We start from the raw sequence: 17,139 nt of genomic DNA, 5'->3' as shown, positions 1-17,139 counted from the left end.
TTACAGTACTGACTGACGATCCGATAACAGACGTATTTATTACATTACAACTTGTTAAATGATTTAAAAGGCACGGATTCGCCAAGCATACGTTTAAGAAAATTTACCTAAGATTGTCGTAAGCTCTTTCCCCGCGATGAGTGAGGAGCTGGCTGATTATGGCCTACATTTTAATAATAATAAATAATAATAATAAACTTTTTACGTTATATCTTTAATGCCAGTGTATTTGCATATGGATAATTTATATGGATAAAACAATATAAAAGTATTTTTCATCTGAAATAATATGTAAACTTGCGTAATATAGCGTAACAAGAAAATAGTTTTATTTCAGACTTGATTGTTTTGGCAAAATGTTGTGTATGCCTAAACAAGCTAGGCATAGGTCTAAGTTTATTTAATAGACTTTTTAAAAACATTTGGCGAAACAATAGTTCTGTTTTTGTTTTTTTTGTTTCAAACAATCTACCCATTTTTGGCATTTACCCAAAACGTGGCCAACCAACTTTTTTGGCCTTATTTAAATTGACCAGGCAGAGGCATGTATAGACATCATTTTTTCTTTTACATATTTTAATAAAAAGGATTTTAAACTATGTTAGGTACTGCATGCAACATTCTCCAGGGGAGAACGATCAGTAGAAGAAAGTGCAAAATTAGTTGGACTTAAACTACCTAAGGCTCCTAAACCAGTTTAACTGCAAATATATTTGGTAAGTCTAGTTTTTGATAAATTTGAGTACTGCAAGTTTATGTGGTTGTATGTATTATGGCAGGTGTAAACAAATTGCATGTAAGGCATAACGGTGCAATATGCTCAATTTAGTTGCACATAATGGCCACCTATTTTTTAATATCTCCCGGTAGAAAAGGAGTTTTAGCCATTTCTTGGATGATGTTACAACGCCATTGCCTAGTTCACACACAAAGATGTGCGAACATACCCTAAATCAATATGGCGCACCTAAATTTGTTCTACTCGAGACTCAAAATACTACTGATATAAAAGATTGTTTGATTTTTGCTTGAGTGTAATATTATATTTACAGTATTTCCTTTAGGTAGTTATTATTTGCATATTTTTCTGTTTTAAATTTTATTTGACTTTCATTGCAGTGATCATTAATGGATTGGAATTCTATTGATGGCTGTCAAAGTGTGTACTATCTTTGTTCTTTTTAAACTGAGTGCGTATACAATGTGTTTGAGTATTGTGGAACATGCAGTTACCCCCTAATGTTATACCAACATTTTCATCTTAATAGGCTTTTAATTTTCTCCCTTTGCATCTTTTTTTCGTGCCGCGCCTTTAGGCAGCTATATTCCCAGAGGACATATTTATTAAGAAGCTTTACCAACGCGAAAGCTATATATCTACGGCTGACAGTTTAGGAATTTTGTAAACTCCACTAATTTATAGGTCCATGCTGCTCGACCCAATATACAAAAAGAAAAGAGAGTCTATGAGGGCTCACAGTTTAACGAATTTGGATTCTCGCACTTTGATTGGTTGACGCAAATCAACACACTGCGGTAAAATTTTTTCTTGTGTGCTGTGAAGTCACGTTGTCTACGAAAACTGTCCAACATACGGAAAATAATGTATTGAAATTCTTTGAGGCTAAATAAACACTCTTTATTTAATATACATGTAATATCATATTTTATTGAATTTTACAATGTTAATATATTACTAAAAACCGTAATTTTATGTAGTTATTTTATCGAAAAATAGCGTAGACTTGATTTGCATGTGTTACAAATATTATCCTTATTTTTTAATGCTATATTTACGCTAAAAATATTATTGATATCTACCATTTACCAAATACAGTAGAACCTTCATTTTACGTACGGTACGGGACCGAAAGGCGTACGTAAAACATGGGATTCGTAAAATCCAGGTTGATCTTAAATTGACCCCAAATACGTAGAGATCATAGCAAAGATAGTGTATATAAAGGCTACCATGTTTGCCTACTTTACTGTACAGCATGCAGGTGGTCACTAGCTAGGCCTTGCCTAGACTATTCAGGCCAGGCTAGCAGGCCTAGCAAGATGTGAGGCCTAACTAGAAAAGTACAGTATATACAGCCTGTGCGTTTAATATTAATGTTCTTGTATTTTCTATCAATAAAAACAGTCACTGCTGTAGGGGGAATGCACATGTGTAGCTTGTCTCACACAGCAGAATTCCTCACACAGCCATGGCTTTGTTGTTGTTAAATTGCGCCCCCAATGTAAGAAAATGATGACGTCATCGGTTATTTTAAGCGTACGTAAAATCCAGGGAACGTAAGGTTAGGGTACGTAAAACACAGGTTCTATACTGTATATTAGAATAAAATTTGTTCATTAACAATATACCACAATTTTTTAATGATACAGTTTCTTGTAATTTGATGGACATGCTGCATGATTCATCAGTTTTTGTGCATTTGAAGTTATTTTACCACCATATTATTAGGTGATCATTTAGAATAAAATGATCACCTATTGTTATTGTACTTGCATTAAAATATTCTTCTTCTTTCTGTACACTTTTTGTGTGTCAATTATCTCAAAAAGTTGAATGGCAATGATCACAAGAATTTCACAATGTCTTTGAAATACTTTAACTTAGTCCTAATAAGCTTTTCAGCGTGATCACTCATCCGTGACGTCATTTATACGCCATTTTGTGAAATCACATTATGAATCATATCTCCATAATTCATTATCACATATTAATGAAATTCACTACTACAAATAAACTTCAGGTCAAGGGTAAAAATATTAGCAAATAAAAACGCACGCGCACGTAGGGTCATTCGCGTGAAATCGCGCATTAAAAATTTAAAAAAAGCTCAAAATTACGTTTTGATCAATTTAGAGCATGAATTAAGCCATTTGCGTGTTTTAAAACTGCGCAAAAATACAATTTTTTTGTACAAATTGCATTCTACTCATCTTCCTTGGTACATTCACCAAATTTGAGTCCATTTCGACTTAAAATAGTGCTATACGAGCACGTTAAAAATGACAAAATGCGCACATTAATTGTACAAAAGTGCTAAAAATGGTAAAAAAATAAGGCCTTTTTAAAATGAATGACTTTTCAGAATGGAATTTGACCCCCAATTTTTTTAACTTATTATGGAAGCCAATGAGTTGTAGATATAAATGTATATACACATTAGACGTACAAAATGGTATGACGTCATCATTTGGCCACATGCATTTTTAAAATAGGGTTTTTTCCCCTTTTGTAATTTACCACCATATTCAACAGAGCGCAACTCGCTTATCTGTGATCGATTTTCTTTAAATTTTTAATATATTCTACCTCAACCAATTATGTTACTTATGAGTTTCCAATATTTTTATTTGGATGATGTTATCACGTCTTAAAATTTAAATAACGGTGGTTACGTAATTTCACCTACAAGGTATATTTGAATACCTTACAGCTCTTCTGAATTAAAGTTGACCTTGATGTTTATAACTTATTATGAGAGCTGGTGAAATGTAGATATGAATTATTATAAAAATTAAGCCTATCGGATGTTGTGACGTTATCATATGGCCAGTTGAAGTATTTTTTTCATCTCTTTCGTCAAAGTTATACAATTTTTAAAGAGCGCGCCCTTCTACGTGCCAAATTTTCTTCCAATTGTTATATTTTATTGCTCAATTCATTATCTTTCGATATTGTTATCCACAAGTTTATTTTGATAATGTCATCAGGGCCGAAAAATTAGAACATGATGTGTGTCCGTAATTTCACCAATGCTACACTGTATATAGATAGAGTATATACTGTACATAATGTATATGGCATATAATAGGCACAGCACTATAGTATAAGCGTATAATAGGATGGCATACATCAACATTTTCTGATTGTATGTTCAAATACGTGCATGTTTAAAAAATATTAATGTCAATAAAATTATAAAATGATCACCTATAATTCTTCAAAGTGACGAATTAAATTCTAGTTCTTTATTAAGTTTTTATTTACCAATCTTATTCATTTTAGTTTTTAAAGGCTTTGTAGCTTTTTGGTCAATTTAAACCACACATTTGCATTTAGTTTATGAATTTACCTGGATTTGACACATGATTTTTGGCATTGTTTAGTTGGCATGCTTTTAAGCAACATTTCACTTTTCTTCTGCTAATCTTTGCTTCTCCTGATAGTCCATTCATTAATCATTTAGATTTAATTTGAAATTTTAAATATTTGCAAATGAAATTCAATCGAAGGTATTAAGGTTTATTCTTACTGTAATTCTGTTCTGTTTCTTTACATACAGTTGGTATTCAATGGCATTTTGAATGAAAGTGCATCTACAACAGAATAAATTGTAAAACAGATCAATGAGACAAAATTAAATTATTTGGAGTTTATTTTCAAAATAAGAACATCATGTACATGAAAAAAATTACTATATTTATATATTAACACCTTCTTATTTACATTTATGACTGCAAAGAGTACTATTCCTTATGGAAATGACCCGGTCAATTGCAAAATACCAGAGATCTACATTATTTACATGTTATTTCCCAGTGTATTAAATTATTGTTTTAATACGCTTCGTTGCCTTTGTAGTATTGTGCATGGTCTCTTATTTTCTTTGTTTTCAAAGTTTCCACCTTCTTCATCATAAGGGCGTGTGGCGCAGTGTGTTGGACGTTCGACAACTGATCGTGAGATCGAGGTTCGAATCCAACTCCCGCCGCATTGCTTGTATCCTTAGGCAAGATACTTTACTTACGTTTGCCTCTCTCAACCCAGGTGTATAAATGGGAACCCGGTTAGATCAAGACACAACTTTGCGCTGATTACTGGCTGCATTATGGGAGTATGTTTCCATACGTGTTTGATCAGGAAAAAATGACTGGGGTAATAATTTTTCAGCGCTTAGAGCGCTATATAAATCCAGGATATTATTATTATTATCATCCGACTGCTCTTCAGTATCACCATTGGGTTCTAGTCGGGTCGCTTAGGTCCTATTTTTGGCCTTCGTAACAAAAGCACCAAACTTGGCAGAAACCTTCTTTAGGACCTAACTAACAATTCTGAAAGGGGTGCCCAAAAATTCGAACAATTTAATGACGTCATTTTGACCGTGCCCATTTTAAATAATAATTAACGTATGTAGCTATGTAAAAATATAAAAAAAATAAATTTTACATAAATATATGAAGTTTGGTATCAAATTATAGCTTATGACATGTATAATACCACTAACATGAGAAAAATATAAATTCACAATATAATGACGTCATCAAAGTCACCCATTATATATTACATAACTTTGTGGTAAATTTTAAGAAATCAAATTAATATGGCAAGTTTGGTATTAAATTATAGCTTATGACATGTATAATACCACTAACATGAGAAAAATATAATTTCACAATATAATGACGTCATCAAAGTCACACCCATTATATATTACATAACTTTGTGGTAAAATTTAAGAAATCAAATTAATATGGCAAGTTTGGTATTAAATTAAAGCTTATGACATGTACAACACCACGGAACTATAAAATATAATTTGAACAATATAATGATGCAATTAATTAAGCCACACCCATTATATAAATATACTGTATTACATAACTCTGCGAAAAATGAAAAAAAAACCAAGTTTGGTATCAAATTAAAGCTTATGATTATATAAATTGCATGAGTGTATAGGAACACACTGAAAGCCCAACTCACCAAACATTTGATCTCAAAATATTAAATTATTTATATTGTTTATTCATTGCAGGTTATTCTTAACTGGTGTATTTCATTATAACTTAATTGTTTTTTTTTAAATTAATTTGTACTACCGTACTTAGTTTTTTTTTTGTATTGTATTGTATAATAATGATGGAGTAACAGCAGTTTTCTGTTTGGGCTCATGCTCCTGGCAAGATAAAATGAACTTTTGCCGAATAAATATTATTATTATAATTGCCAGAATTTATTAGCTTACCGGAAGTACCTTCGTTGGGGACTTCCTCTGACGTTAAAAATGCCGCCTGTGTTTTACCGGCCGAAAAAAAATAGGCGGGATACGATGGTATTGCTGTTTGGTAGCCCGATATAGAGTGTCATTTCCGGTGAACTATAGGTGCCATTTATTTATTTTTATGAATTTTATGTGCGAGAGTACCATTTTCGGCCATATGACATTTAACAAAATTCGCCACCATGGGGGGCCTGTGGTGCAAAAACTCGTTATCTATGGTCCTAGACTCGTGGGCAACCCCCTTAAAATAGTTCTGCGACCAACCCTGTGTGGTCATGATCACAGACAGTCTGGTAATGTTTGTCTTTGCAAGAACTTGTTATAAAGGTAACAAAGTGGTCAATTTTCCCTTGTTGTACGCATACTCTAGTGTTCTTTAGAGGTTGAATTACAGAACCTCTACTATGTAACAATAATTGGTGTTTGGCCACATTAAAACGATATCTGGTCAAGTTAGGTATCCACTTCTGCAGTTCCTTGAAGGTTACCTATCAACCATGATTGATAAAATCTGCCGTCTTGTACTCCAGTGGTTAGTATGAAAATAGCATTCTGATAGAGCATCTAATTGAGAAGAATTGGTTCTTTCGTCAGCTTCTGTGGTTTTATCACTTGATAAGCCTTCAAGTAGAGTAGTCGACTGACCAGGTGCGATTTCTTCCAGGCACGTAGAGATAACTTGATGAGACATGTGGAAACGTTTAGTACGGTCTGAAACTTGCTCCAGCAGTGCAGATAAAGTATATCTAATTAGAATTGAGAAATGCATTTCATTTTTCATTGAAGCAAAAGTTGGATCACGATAATTGATATAGGCTCATTTGAGTATCCATAACATCACACGCCGGTGTTTGACAATTTGGAGTGGCTTATGGCATGTATAACCCATCCTTATTACAATCCTGAAAATCAGAATATTGTTAAAAATTACTACTGACTTTGATTCAATTATTGACACACTGATTCATGATATATATAAAATGATGATGAAAATGGCAGGGGATGCGGACAATATTTCTCCTACCACCAACATACGAAATAAAAAGAACAAAGTAAAATGAAACACATTAATTTACTTATTCTTTCCGCCAATAAATGCGTATACATAAATGTACAGTATTTTTAACTTATAGTTGCGTGCGCTCATCTGATAGACGGGACTAGGGCTATTTGTTTCAGTGTTCGAAATTACAGGTATCCTGATGATGCTGGATGACTCTAGCATCTTACGGCAAGTTGAACAGATACCTGATGAAAAGCGTAAAAAATTTACTTACAGGTTCTTGTTTAACAGTTTAAATTACATTAAATATATAAAAATATAAAATGAAATGATATTTACCTGAACCAACGTGCAGGAAAGTTCCTGTTTTCTTTAATATTAGTTGCCAATCTTCTTTGCTAATAACCCTATCGCACTTGGGTCCCCCTTTCCCTTGCTTTGGATGTGATTAGAGAGATCAGGCGGTACTCTACATATATATGTATATTTCATAACCCAAGTTCCGATCGATGCAAGGGACAAACAGTCCAACTATGAATATCAGCGGGCAAGGTAAACATGGCTGCTCGACTAAGAATTAGGTCCACCTCACTATTGATGCCAGTAAACCTAAACGTGGATCTGTGTGCAGCGATTTCCTTCTGGCATGCTTGTAAAGGTAAGACTTTAGTGCTCTGCTTGCGGTCTTTTCTATCGAATCCACAATAGACAGGCAGCCCAGAGACATTTGGTTAGATGAGCTAGGTACCAATATCTGACTATTTAAGTGTGTTGGGGGTCACTTGATGTCAATGAAAATGGGAGTCTGCCGGGTACCCCCTGCTGCGTCTAGACCGGGGGACCCCCGAAACGTGCTAAAAAATCGGCCCCGGTTAGATGAGAGAGATACCACCTAATTTTACCACCATGGGATGCCCATTGGCATCCTAATACCAGTATCACAAACGACAGACTTTTTCTCTGCTGCAAAAGGCCCGCCAGACCCCCCGAAAGGAGGGCCTAAAATGGGGTTAGCATAGATGAGTGAGGTACCACTCAAAATTAATTCCAAATGAACAAGTTGTGTTCATACAATACTAAATGGATAACAACAGACTAATTGTCTGCTGCAACGCAAGTGCCAGACACCCTAAAGTTAGACTAGAGACCCCCTTCCCCCAACTAGCCCAGCTTAGATGTTGTAGATACCACCAGCAATCAATGTTATATGATTTAGCACATTGTAAGCAATACTAAATGACCTATTACAGACTATCTGTACACTGCCTTGGCCCTGGCAGACCCCTCTAAAGTTAGACTAGAGACCCCCCCTTTCCCCAACTATCCCAGCTCAGATATTGTAGATACCACCAGCAACCAATGTTATATGATTTAGCACATTGTAAGCAATACCAAATGACCTATTACAGACTATCTGTACACTGCCTTGGCCCTGGCAGACCCCATCTAAAGTTCAACTAGAGACCCCATTTACCCCAAATATGGCCTAGCTTAGATATTGTAGATACCACCAGCAGCAAAAAAAACCACCTAAAACAACATGTTTAATTGAATAAAGTTTAACTTTAATCGAACTAACACAAAACAATTGAAAATATATCACATCAATGACGATAAAATGACCATTACCATTCTAAAGGGGAAAATAGTTTTAAGAGTTTCACTTAAAACTTATATAATCCAAATATATATATAACAAGTACGGATTCGGGTAAATTTAGCATTCCTGCTAGATTTGTGAGGATCTGGAATTCCTTGCCTTTGAATGTCAAAGATACATTCGTCTGTAACTCTTGCGACCTATTTTAAGAGAAAGCTTAGTAATCACCTTATCAAATTCAGGATTGTAGAAACTTAATCAAAATTTGATTAATTAATAGTTGGTAATTTTAAATGCTGTATATTATAATCTTAATCCTGTATTCATATTTATATATATAAATCCAAAGGCAAATAACTGAAAAAATGACAATGCTGTGGGTATCAGTGGCTGGATCTCAATGGAGATACAAAAAAAGCGAAAAGCTAAATCAAAAGGATAAAGTAAAACAGCCAGAAACGTTAGCAGAGCTTTCGGGCAACACTAGCCCTTTATCAGTGCAAGTGAAGGAATTTGGATAACGTCATAGTATAAGAACTGGCAAGTGCTGCCTGGGTGGACAGGAATAAAATAAATACAACAAAAGGAGACAGGGTGGAGTCTGAATAAGAGTAGAAAACAAAGAAGGTAGCTTGGTAGAGATATAAACAATTTTGGAATGAAACTAAAAAACAGCTTAAATGGTGGTTAATATTGAAACTTAAATTTTGGTAGTCATTGGAATAATTTTACCGACCTGGGAGTATGTTTCTAATGTTAAGTACAAAATGTTTTGTGGTTTTAAGTTGTAATTCCCAGTGGTTTTCTTTGTCTTTGCGAGTTTTGTCGCTCCATTTGACATCATGGAATATTGCAATAACTCTGAAATTTGCAATCGAGTGACCAGCTGAATTAAAATGTTCGGCTACAGGTTGATCGAGCTTTAATGATCTGTGTTGTGTCATTCTCATACGGAGAGTGTTTTTTGTTTCTCCGACGTACTGTTTGCCACAAAAATTACAGTATATGAGATAAATGACGTTTTTGGTTGATTGTCTTAGCCGAAAAATGCGGCCAGTTTGGTTACTCTTAAATTGTTCAGTAGAATCAACCAATGAACAAGTTTTGCAAGATTTGCCGCAAAGGTGACTGCCCAAATTTTGTCTGTCATGAGAGTTAATTTCACTCTTAAATTTGGATCTGACTAATATATCACGAATGTTGGGAGGTCTACGAAATGCAATAATGGGTGGTTCCGGAAAAACAGTCCTGAGACGTTCTGTGGACTGTAGAATGGGCATATGCTATAAGTAATAGTTCGTAATGGAGGCAACCTAGGGTGATAGGTTGTGACCAATGGCACTCTGGTCGAACTTGGCTGACGTGGTTTGTACGTCAGTGTTTGACATCGAGGAATATCTTTTGCTTTCTTTATAGCAGTTTCGATGTATTCCTTCTTGTAATTTCTATTCCGGAGATGTCCGGTTAGTTCTTCGGTACGATTCTAAAAAAAATCTAAATCTGAAGAACAGATACGTCTGATACGTAATGCTTTACTGTTCGGTATGTTTTTAGTACAGTGTTGGGGATGACAACTGCTAGGGAGCAGGTACATATTTTTATCCGTGGGTTTACGGAATAGGTCAGTTTTGAGTGTACCATTTTCTATGGTCACTATATAGTGTCCAAAAAATCAACGCTACTAGTGGATTTGGTAGCTGTAAATTTGATAGTTGGGTGGGCTGAATTAATATTGAGAAGAAAAAATTCCAAATTATCTTCACCATGGGTCCAGACCATGAAGATGTTGTCAATGTATCTAAATATATATTTTATGGCGATCCTGTTTTGGTGTTTTTTCTTTACACTGTTGGATCTTGAATAAATAAAATAAAACCAAAAAAGTGGTTTATTAGGTTTGAGGGACAGAAATTTGGCCTCAAATTGTCCCATAAATAAATTTGCAAAAGATGCCGCCATTTTTGTGCCCATCGCTGTGTCATGAATTTGAAGGTAATGGTCATTTCCAAAAATTAAATTGTTGTAGGTTAAAATCAACATGACCAGTTCTCATAAATGAGCTTCAGTAGGCGTTTTGCCTGGAATTTGTTTGTAATTTAAAATACATGCGTCAGCTCCTTCTTCGTGAGGGATATTAGTATACAACGATGAAACATCTAATGTAGCCAGAACAGAATTATTATGTAAATTTTGAATTTGGTTAATTTTGCGGATAAAGTCCGTGGAGTCCTGAATGTATGAAGAGAGATCAGTCACATATGGTCTAAGTAAATCATCCCCATATTCAGAAATTTTCTCTGTAGCAGTGCCATTGCCCGAAATAATGGTTCTACCAGGACTGCCTGCTTTGTGGATTTTAGGTAGGAAATAAAATCTGCCTGGAACTGTACCAAATGAGGTTCAATCTTAGGATCGATGGAGTGTTTTTTTACCATCACAGAAACAGATTTGGCCACCTTATCCGCAATTTCCGGGATGGGATCCGTTGTAAGTTTACGATATATAATGAAGAGGATTGTTTACCTGTCTTAAGTATTCCGCTTCATAAAATTTGATGTTCATAGCAACAGTGACAGAACCTTTATCAGCGATCAGCGGGTTTAATGATGATATCATTAGGCTGACGCAATGTGGCAACGGCCTGCCTCCTGCCTCTCTTGTTTTGAGACATTGTCACGTTTATCTGGACTCGGGACGTAGTTTTGTACATCCTCCTCAATAGCCTGGATAAATGTTTCTAAAGCTGGACAACGATTTTTAGGTGGATTCCAGGAACTTTTTGGTTTAAATTTGTTAACGTTGCCTTCGTTTTGCGTGGTGCTGCTGTCTGAATCAGCAAAATATTCACGTAATCGTAATCTTCTGGAGAAAGACTCCATATCCAAAGATAGTTGTTGTGCGCCAACCTGCCTTGGTTTTGGCCAGAATTTAAATCCTCAGGAAAGAAGTTTTTTCTCTCCATCGGAAAGTCGACAATTAATTTCAACAACTGAATCTTGTTATAAGTCCCAACGAACCTTCTGCAGGGTTTCCTAAAAGCCCTGAAGTCATCCGAAGGTAGAGTCATTTGTGTTGAAATGACCAAGTCTGCAGGTAGACCAAATTTGTGATGTCCCCTTCAGGCCATTACCGTTGATTGCTTACGGCAATCATTGGCGATAATCCTGAGTTTGTTTTGAAACTCAGAGATGCAGGATTCTAGAGTGAATTTCAACGTCAAACTCAGTGAGGACTTTGCGGCAATTGCCAATTTGGATCTCATTGAGTTGACAAGCATTTTTGTAAAAGATTATATTAATTTTGTTCAAGTACCTTTTTTAATAGATACAGTACTACATATCTACATAAATAAACTACATAAAAAAAAAATTATATATATATATAATTTTTTTAAAAATATTTTTTCGATCGAGATACGGTATTGTTCAGTCTATCTGAAGATCGTTTAACGTGAAACACTGTGATAGACGTCCGTGTTCCATCTACTTTATAAAAATATATATTCGCTCTTGATTCCAATTGAACACTCTTGCAGCCTAAACGCATCTATATAAATATATATATATATATACAGGATTAAGATTATAATATACAGCATTTAAAATTACCCACTATTAATTAACCAAATCACTTTAGATTAAGTTAATACAATCCTGAATTTGAATTAAGGTGATTACTAAGCTTTCTCTTAAAATAGGTCCAAGAGTTACAGACGAATGTATCTTTGACATCCAAAGGCAAGGAATGCTAAATTTACCCGAATCCATACTTGTTATATATATTTGGCTTATATAAGTTTTAAGTGAAACTCTTAAACTATTTTCCCTTTAGAATGGTAATGGTCATTTTATCGTCATTGATGTGATATATTTTCAATTGTTTTGTGTTAGTTCGATTAAAGTTAAACTTTATTCAATTAAACATGTTGTTTTAGGTGTTGTTTTTGCTGCTGGTGCTGGTGATATCTACAATATCTAAGCTAGGCCATACTTGGGGTAAATGGTGTGACTAGTCGAACTTTAGAGGGGTCTGCCAGGGCCAAGGCAGTGTACAGATGGTCTGTAATAGGTCATTTGGTATTGCTTACTATGTGCTAAATCATATAACATTGGTTGCTGGTGGTATCTACAATATCTAAGCTGGGCTAGTTGGGGGAAGGGGGATCTCTAGTCTAACTTTAGGGTGTCTGGCACTTGCGGTGCAGCAGACAATTAGTCTGTTGTTATCCATTTAGTATTGTATGAACACAACTTGTTCATTTGGCATTAATTTTGAGTGGTACCTCACTCATCTATGCTAACCCCATTTTAGGCCCTCCCTCGGAGGGTCTGGCGGGCCTTTTGCAGCAGAGAAAAAGTCTGTCGTTTGTGATACTGGTATAAGGATGCCAATGGGCATCCCATAGTGGTAAAATTAGGTGGTATCTCTCTCATCTAACCTGGGCCGATTTTTTAGCACGTTTCGGGGTCCCCCCGGTCTAGACGCAGCAGGGGGTACCCGGCAGACTCCCATTTTCATTGACTTCAAGTGACCCCCAACACACTTAAATAGTCAGATATTGGTACCAGGGGTGGCGCCAGGATCTTCCCGACGCGGGGGCTACATTCCCCGACGAGGGGGCTATGCGAGCGAAGCGAGCATCACTAGGCTGGGGGCCAGGGGGCCGCCAAGGGCCCCCGGTGGGGCGAAGCCCCCGGAAGCATGCGTTCTAGCGTCATTTGAGGTCTTTTTAATCAGATTTAGGGTAGCCATTTTTTCCATTTTTTATAATGCATAAATAAAATACTGCGTGCAAAAAAACGATGCGCGATGACTGTTTCAATCCATATTTTTCAATTTAAAAAATAAAAGTTCAAAGAAAATTTAGAAAAATAGAGTTGGAGGTCCCGGAAATTGGACTTATTATACTTCAAAACATGAAACAAAATATATAAGTCCCTATCATGGTTGTGACTGAGCTAAGAAATGTTTGAAAAATAGAGATGTTAGGTCCCGGAAAATGTACTTCTTGTTCTTCGAAATATGACCAGCTTTATTGTTGGGGCTGAGCTAAGAAAATGTTTAAAACTAGAGCTGCAGGTCTTCAAAAAAATTGCATTTTATACTTTGGAAACATCAGGCCTAGAGGCTTAAAAAACGCAAGCGTAGACCTTTTTCAGTCGGGGAAATAAGTTTATTCCTCCCAGGTGTATGCGTGCGTACCATCTGGACTTCCGAGTGGTGAGAAATTCATGACATACAGGATATTGAAAATGTAATAACTTAGCTATAATAAGATGCTGGCTAAGCGAAAAGGGCATGTTTTTTTGTTTAGTAATGGATGAAAAATTTATTTTAGGTGCCCCACGGTACAGAAGGTTACTTGTAAATTAAAAAATTGGTGAACATACGAACAATTAACATAATTCGTTTTTGCTGTAGTGTAGCGTACGTCGACGCAGTACATGACGTAACCGTCGGTAAACTTCGCCTGGAAAATAACTACAGTACACATTTTGGTCCCTGGATGGAACATGATATCACGCGTCTCGATCCAACGTTAACGATTCGTACAAAGGGATACCGCCAGACAAGTGCGTACCTAGCTATTGTTTAGTAGTAAGTTAGATCGCTGGCAATAGTGAATGCATATAAAGTGCATAATATCACTCTGACGTACTCTCACGGTCAATGAAACGTTGCGGTTTTCTAGGCGCTGAAGCTAGCTACGAAGTGAACGCGAACGGTTTTTACTGTATATTATATTCCCCGACAAAAAGTACCCGTGTTCCCTTCGGTAACCGTCGGTAAACTTCGCCTGGAAAATAACTACAGTACACATTTTGGTCCCTGGATGAAACATGATATCACGCGTCTCGACCCAACGTTGAACGATTCGTACAAAGGGATACCGCCAGACAAGTGCGTACCTAGCTAATGTTTAGTAGTAAGTTAGATCGCTGGCAATAATGAATGCATAAAAGTGCATATTCGCCCTCTGACGTACTCTCACGGTCAATGGAACGTCGTGGTTTTCTAGGCGCTGAAGCTATATGAAGTGAACGCGAACGTTTTTTACTGTATATTATATTCCCCGACAAAAAGTACCCGTGTTCCCCGACGGGGGGGCTAGGCTCCCCGACGAGGGGGCTAGAGCCCCCGTAGCCCCCCCCCCCCCCCCCCCCCCCCGCTGGCGCCACCACTGATTGGTACCTAGCTCATCTAACCAAATGTCTCTGGGCTGCCGGTCTACAAGCTAAAGGATTTTTTTATCTAAAAACGTGTTTGCTATTACCCTACTTTTTAAGAGTTTTATATATACTAATTAGTAATTAATTAGTAAAAATGTTAGGATTTATTCGAATTTTTTGAAACTTTATTGTCCAGGTGCTAGTTAACGTAAGTGTAAAATATTACAATGCTAGGTTGTTACAGTACGTTTGGCTTCCAGAGGCTGTTAAACTTAATGTAAATTATACACCAAAAATTCGTTATTTTTCGATTTTCTTGAAAACCAAGCGATATTTTACCAAACAAACTACACATCAGGTTTACTTACATCAAGGTCTACCAATGTGGAAAATATGAGCCAATTCGAAATTTTGACCCTTGCCACCTAATGTTTGATTTTTAGTGACTGGCTCTCTTAAATTTTCACAAAGTGTCAATGAAAAATTAAGTTTGGTTTTGATCTATGATCAATCATAAAAAAGTCATTAGTCATAACATACTTATGATCTAAATTTCACATGAATTCATACCTACAACTCATTACCTTTTATAATAAGGTAAAAATGTAGGGGGCCACCAGCCATCCCGGAGAGCTATAATCAATTGAAAATAGGCATATGTTTACACAAATTTGCATAAACTTACCCATTTTCAAGCGCGCAATTTTTAAAGTTTGATGTATGCATGTGTCATTATTTTACATTCATAATTCATAAAAAATGAAAGGAACTTATCATAAAAGGTATACAGAACACCCAATCAATTGCAAAAACGGTCTGTCTAAGCTGCGTACGGGCTATTTACGAAAATGCGTGCAACACAATTTTTTAATGTGAAAGTGTTCATAATTTTGCTGATGATACAAGTTTCATGTCCAAGTTTCATTTTAAAATATGGTGTTACAGTAGTTTTGAATTTATATTCAATTTAAGAATTTCAGAAAATTGCGCGTAGTTACGCTACGCAACCATATTTTCGTTAAACTAGAGTCTGTTGCAAAACTACAAATATACGTGCATCTGCTGGCCAAGTTACAACATAACTGCTATCACCGTTTTTTTTAGATCTGCGACGAACAAAAAATGAGCAGAAAAATGAAATTCCGAAAAGTTTGAATCATAAATTCTGAAAAGTTTGATATTTTGTCCTTTCCTGGTCAAAAGCAAGGGCTGATTGACCATGTGTGTCGGGAGAAAAATATGATATTTTCTGATAAAAAAAACAATACCCTAGTCGAGTGTGCCCAATTAAAGATTTTCATCTTTAAAAGTGACTAAAGCTATTTAAATGTTGAATATTGTAGTCACTGATGTAAGAAATCAGGGGATGCCGTGTCCCAAATTTTAAATATTGCATGCATGTATCAATTTGCTGAGTTACATATATAATTAATTAATTAGTTAAGATGAAATAAGTTCACGGATTAACAAAATCAGTCACAAGCACAACTTTAAAATACAATTTTAATAATCAATTCCTAAAAAGCCAACTGAAATGCACATATTTCAGTTTTAATACTATTAATATTTAAAAACGAGGCATAGACCTATTAATTAAAGTAATATTTTTTTTAATTAATAATTACAGGACTGAGTGGAGGCTGGAATAGCCTATGGTTAATGACAATTGATACTATTTATACTGCACAACACAATTTCAGGAATAATGCAGTTCAGGATATAACACAAAATGTACGCGGAATGTCCCAACATGCCCCAGGCCCCCATTCATAAAGTCTAGCCCTGTGAAAAGCTCGGATTTTATCACTCGAGGCCTAGTACAATTAAACATAGCCTAAATATTTATTAGGGGTATAATTATAATTATATAATTACCTGGATGAAAATACAAATATTTTTGATAATATCATGTAAAAAAATACTTACACAGTCAAAAGTAAGGCCTAGATTGTGGTAAATAAATTAGAAATCGTAGTATCACGTTGGAACTTCGCATTAAGGTGCAGGGATTGTTTGTCAGAGAGTTACTGAAATTTTCCCAATTTATTTTTAATGACAAGTCACTGTCCTAACTTACCCTTGTCCCAACTAGCCCCGATCCCTACTTAACTGGGAGACAAACACAGATAAATTAGTTGGTAAAGCATGTCAAAGAATGTATATATTGCGAAAAATGAAAACGCTCAATATTGATATCACTATTATGAAGTTGTTTTATACGACGATGATCCAAAGTGTATTATCTTACTGATTTGTACCTAAGATAAAAAAAGGCTAAATCAAATTGTGAAAAGAGCTGGTAAACATATAGGCGATATGCCTGGATAAATTATATAATGATAG

The 17,139-nt window shown here is 35.6% G+C and overlaps 1 protein-coding gene across 1 annotated transcript in view; it reads left to right on the top strand.

Moving 5' to 3' along the window:
- The first annotated feature begins 605 nt into the window (after window positions 1-605).
- Window positions 606-17,139, top strand: part of LOC144845549 (methionine synthase reductase-like) — a 261,440-nt gene continuing 244,906 nt past the window's right edge. The window contains exons 1-2 of the mRNA XM_078702965.1: window positions 606-716; window positions 1,120-1,159. Coding sequence (XP_078559091.1) covers window positions 1,129-1,159 — 31 coding nt within the window. The 5' untranslated portion in view covers window positions 606-716; window positions 1,120-1,128. The remainder of the gene's footprint in view (window positions 717-1,119; window positions 1,160-17,139) is intronic.

The sequence above is a fragment of the Antedon bifida genome, chromosome 1 (genome assembly GCF_963402885.1).
Source record: "Antedon bifida chromosome 1, ecAntBifi1.1, whole genome shotgun sequence".
NCBI classification, from domain to species: domain Eukaryota; kingdom Metazoa; phylum Echinodermata; class Crinoidea; order Comatulida; family Antedonidae; genus Antedon; species Antedon bifida.
Note: the sequence above shows the minus strand (reverse complement) of the source record. Positions and strands in the feature narration are given on the sequence as shown.